Source organism: the organism of the source record quoted next, unplaced genomic scaffold, assembly GCF_019419815.1.
Source record: "Pyrus x bretschneideri cultivar Hongxiangsu unplaced genomic scaffold, Pyrus_bretschneideri_v1 Contig73, whole genome shotgun sequence".
Taxonomy (NCBI): Eukaryota; Viridiplantae; Streptophyta; class Magnoliopsida; order Rosales; family Rosaceae; genus Pyrus; species Pyrus x bretschneideri.
This window is the reverse complement of record NW_025999813.1, coordinates 984,374-988,604: the sequence shown is the minus strand read 5'-3', so window position 1 is coordinate 988,604 and position 4,231 is coordinate 984,374. Positions and strand designations below refer to the sequence as shown.

Genomic DNA, 4,231 nt, shown 5'->3' with positions numbered 1-4,231 from the left:
GATATGCTTTTTAGATCAAAGTTGATTTTCGAGTTAAGTAGAGTTTTATGAATTATACATAATACAAAATGAAAGTACATTCATCCGTGCTGATAACGTTATAACATGCATATATTAGTGTAACCCCAACATGATGAATATCTGAATTCCGTACCTACAAATACCTTAATACGCATACATCAAATGTCCAGAATAAAAAATCTAATTAATCACACGTTGGAAAGGAGCAGAATAGCTTGTTTACCTACAAATATATTAGCGTGTTTTTCCATGTCTTGCTTAGCTTGGGTCTGCGATTAATGAGCAAATTAAGGAGCAGATTAGGTTGTTCACTTACATTTGTATGTACCACTTTCTACAGAATTATTTTCAAATGAACTCTTGCTAATGAGTCATGTCAGTTATATAAATGTGTATCGTGCAATATCATGGACAGAAACAGGCAAATTTATTTATAGAAGAGAATCGATACAGCGAGGAGGACAAACAACCCTAGCCGTAAGTAGATGATATACTTTGGTACGTAGAAAATCACCATATCTTGAAAAGCTTACCGACTTATTTTATTATTCATTGACAAGTAAATGCATGCAAAAGTTGATGATCAGAATCTACTTATATCAACCAAAAAGATAAGAAGCATCATATTGACGTTGATGTGGGTAACTGCTTATTAAGATAGAGATAATAATCAATCTCCTTATTCTTGGTTATTCTTTTGGTTATCACAATCAAGCAGTTCCTCTAGCAACTTATCATCCAAATACTCCAACACAAGAACTTCATTTTGCTCACCACCAGCTCGCCCCTGCATAGTCCCAGGCATTGCAGACGAAGAAGATAAAAAATTAGCCGATGCCGATGAAGAACCGCCACTTGCCGAAGGGTACTCATTAGGAAAGTTCAAAATGGCTAAGCCACCCCTCATGGCATAAGCTGCTCTGTCATATGCTCTAGCTGCCTCTTCAGCTGTGTTAAAAGTCCCAAGCCAAACACGCGCGCTGTGCCTATTTGTGTCACGAATCTCCGCTGCATATTTGCCCCATGGCCGCCTCCGCACACCCCGGTATCGAACTTCTCTGGCTTCCTTCTCTTCCATGTCCTTCCCTTTGGAGTTCATATATGTGTAGGTTGCATGGCCAGACTAAGGATTGTGGAATCAGCATTTATACGAGTTAAAAAGAACATTTAGGATGTGGTGCTAAAAACTCATGCGGGGCCCAATTTGTCCACGTGTCAAAAATATGGCTGAGAAATTGTTCCAACGTGACCATACGTACTGTATATACCCATGAATCCAATGTATCCGGATGGTCAAGGTGTGATGGCTATGGAGTCCAGAATCCCTTTTTGGTCTTCTCCTACTTTTGGCTTTGTTTGTGGATGTTTGATTCGCAAAGGGCAAATAGGCAAAAGGGCAAGGGGCAAATCTAGCTCTGTAAATTTAACCCATGAAGAACAAAATTATAGTTTGGCTTATTTTTAACTAGAACTTGATTTTAATCTCAAATTACTTCCTGTAATTTAAAAGTCACTATTTTACTTTTTGAAACTCAAAGTTCGTTTCACTTTGCCTCTAAAACTCAATTTTGATTCCATTTTGCTCCTAGAAACTTAAAAGTCGTCTTTATAAAACTCAAAATTCACTCCACATTACCTTAGATTTGTGCGGCAAGCTAATCAATTTTTTTTTTCATCCCTTCAATTTCTTTTAAACAAAATATCCTCTTGAATGTTAATGCATAATGAAGATTTATAATCAACTTTATTGGACATAATCTTATTGGATGTTGGGTCTCTCATATGTTTAAGGAGGTGGCCTATAAGTTTAGTCCACGAATCAAAGTGAAACGAATTTTGAATTTCAGAAAATAAAATTGTAATTGTTGAGTTACATTAGACAAATAAACTTAAAATAAAGTTTCACAGACGTAACTAAAAATAAGCCTTATAGTTTGTAAAGCCTATACGGTACCTGATTGTCACACGTATGAAACATTTAGCACACTAGTTTGAGTGGGGTCATGATGAGCTATACGGCTTAGGTGCCATTTGGGAATCACTGCATCATGTTCCACCGCTAAAAGGCATTAAAGATAAGTTTTGGAAAGAATATGTACGGTCAGACTATAGCTACAAAGATGTTCTCTTACGTTATTCTTTAGTTTTGTAAGTAGAAGCCGCAAGTTTATAACAACGGCTTCTCTGAGCATTACGACTCGCCCAGTCGGACTGCGTATCAATTGTGCTCAGGTAGAAGGAGATTCACAGGTGTTTGATCATATATTCATGCGCTCGGATGAACTCACCCTTTGGCGGAGCGGTGTTCGATCCAACATCCAAACATGAGATATTTTTATTCTCACAGTCACTCGACGTCCAGGCTGAGGCTCATGAGACTAGGGGCAATATTTGGACATAGATCTGTCATCCCTTGTTCAAGTCGAGTGAGGGCATGTTCGAGTCGAGATTGTCCAAGTTAGAATATGATTGTGTTTCCTAGTTAATTATTTCAATAGGGATTCCAGGTTTGTTGGGAGACTTATTTTACGTAGACCTCAGATTTCTAGGTCTATTTACATGTTGATTTTGGAGCCCTTAAAGCGGAGAACGTTTTTGTCTTAGAGAATTCAACTGAGGAACTTTTGGTGATTTTCGACTTTACCACAACAGTGTTTCCTATCTTTTCTTCTTAATAATATTTTGATTTTCAATTATGATTATGGATAACTAATTTTCTTTTGCTAGGGTTGTTGGAATAATTAAGGTCTAAATTATATATCACAATAATGCATGCACATGAATAACCAATGTTAAACGAACATGATAATTAGAAAAACCTAGAAAATACGGTCGATGCAAATGTTAGACACTTTGTCCTTAAGACAAGTTTACGTCCCACTACGGTGATCGTGGTTGATCGGTGCATGTCTCCCAAGATACAATGAACACGTCCTTGTAATAGTAGCACTTCAAATCACAAGACTCCATGAACCAGGATTGTGTTGAAAACTCTCTCACATGGACTCAATGAGACTCTCTAATATTTAGTACACTCTATGTATGATTATGTAAACAATGAAAACTTCTTTTAATGTTTATAGGGGGCTTCCCTATGTATAGAATTTGTGATACCTCTTTAGAAAACATGTGACTATTCATGAAGAGTTAAAAGTTGCAACACTTCATTTAAGTAGACATACCTTTCTACCAAAAGGCTCCACTTCAAATTTCCATTCAATTAATAAATTTAATATAATAATATTATTATTAAATTTTTCAACAATCGCCCACATGAATGGAAATTGACTCAACACTATGCAAATGACAATGCAAACACTAGAAAGAGAATTCAGTAGGAAAAGTATCGCATCGGGATAGGTGGCTTTTGGCTTTGAAACTTCCGTAGTGAATTACAATCGGATTTACTTGGCTAATCAATGAACGCGATGTCTTGAACTGCTCAACTGTTTGTGTAAATCAAGACAATAGTAATCACACAATACCCTTCCAAACACCCCGTGGTTGCTCGGTTGTATTCATTTTGGCCCTGAACAATTCTTAGTTTCTCATGAGTGCTTTCAGAGAACTAAGCCCTTAAAAAAATTCTCATAGGAAAGGCCTCATTCCTCGCTCAAGATAGATGACTTCCCATTAAGAGTATCTTGCAGTACCCCACTTGTTATGTCCAAGTATAGGAATCATTAAAAGCAAAGCGTATCCTCAATACGCTGCAGATAGCACTGTTTCATCACAGGACATGGGTAGGAGGTAATCTCCGCAGTGCTCCCATTAAATCATCCACAATTCGATTGTCCCTTTGAACCTAGATCTTGGGATCTCTAGTCAGATAGGTTGGGTTGCCATTATGGTGATTCGACGTAGGCTTTTAACCCATTCCCCTCGATGATACAACTTACTCTCTAGTCAAACCTTTAATTAATTGGATCCACTAGGTTGATGACTATCACTTATGGTGCACACTTCCTTTTATGAAATTATATTTCATTCGAGAGTAGTTTTTTTCCAACGTTAAGTCCTTCAAAACATATGTTAGGACTCAAAAAGTAATTTGCTAATACTCGGGTACATCCCCCATATTTAAGATATTTGTTGGAAGATCTCCAACCTTTCAATATACCTTAAAAAATTGCAAGAGTTTAAGTGATAATTTAAAACCGTCTAGTGAACTAATCCACCACATATTTATTATCTCTTTCTAGAAGCAATT

General features: G+C 36.9%; 1 protein-coding gene across 1 annotated transcript; it reads right to left on the bottom strand.

The window, feature by feature from the left end:
- Nucleotides 1-589: 589 nt before the first annotated feature.
- LOC103967494 (ethylene-responsive transcription factor ERF095) lies at nucleotides 590-1,123 on the bottom strand. The gene has a single exon (XM_009380748.3). It carries the CDS (start codon nucleotides 1,118-1,120, stop codon nucleotides 701-703), a length of 420 nt encoding a protein of 139 aa, XP_009379023.2. The 5' UTR covers nucleotides 1,121-1,123; the 3' UTR covers nucleotides 590-700.
- Nucleotides 1,124-4,231: the final 3,108 nt, after the last annotated feature.

What these genes read in the sequence shown, in the direction of transcription:
- LOC103967494 (XM_009380748.3), bottom strand. Translation starts at nt 1,120, where the DNA reads ATGAACTCCAAAGGGAAGGACATGGAAGAGAAGGAAGCCAGAGAAGTT.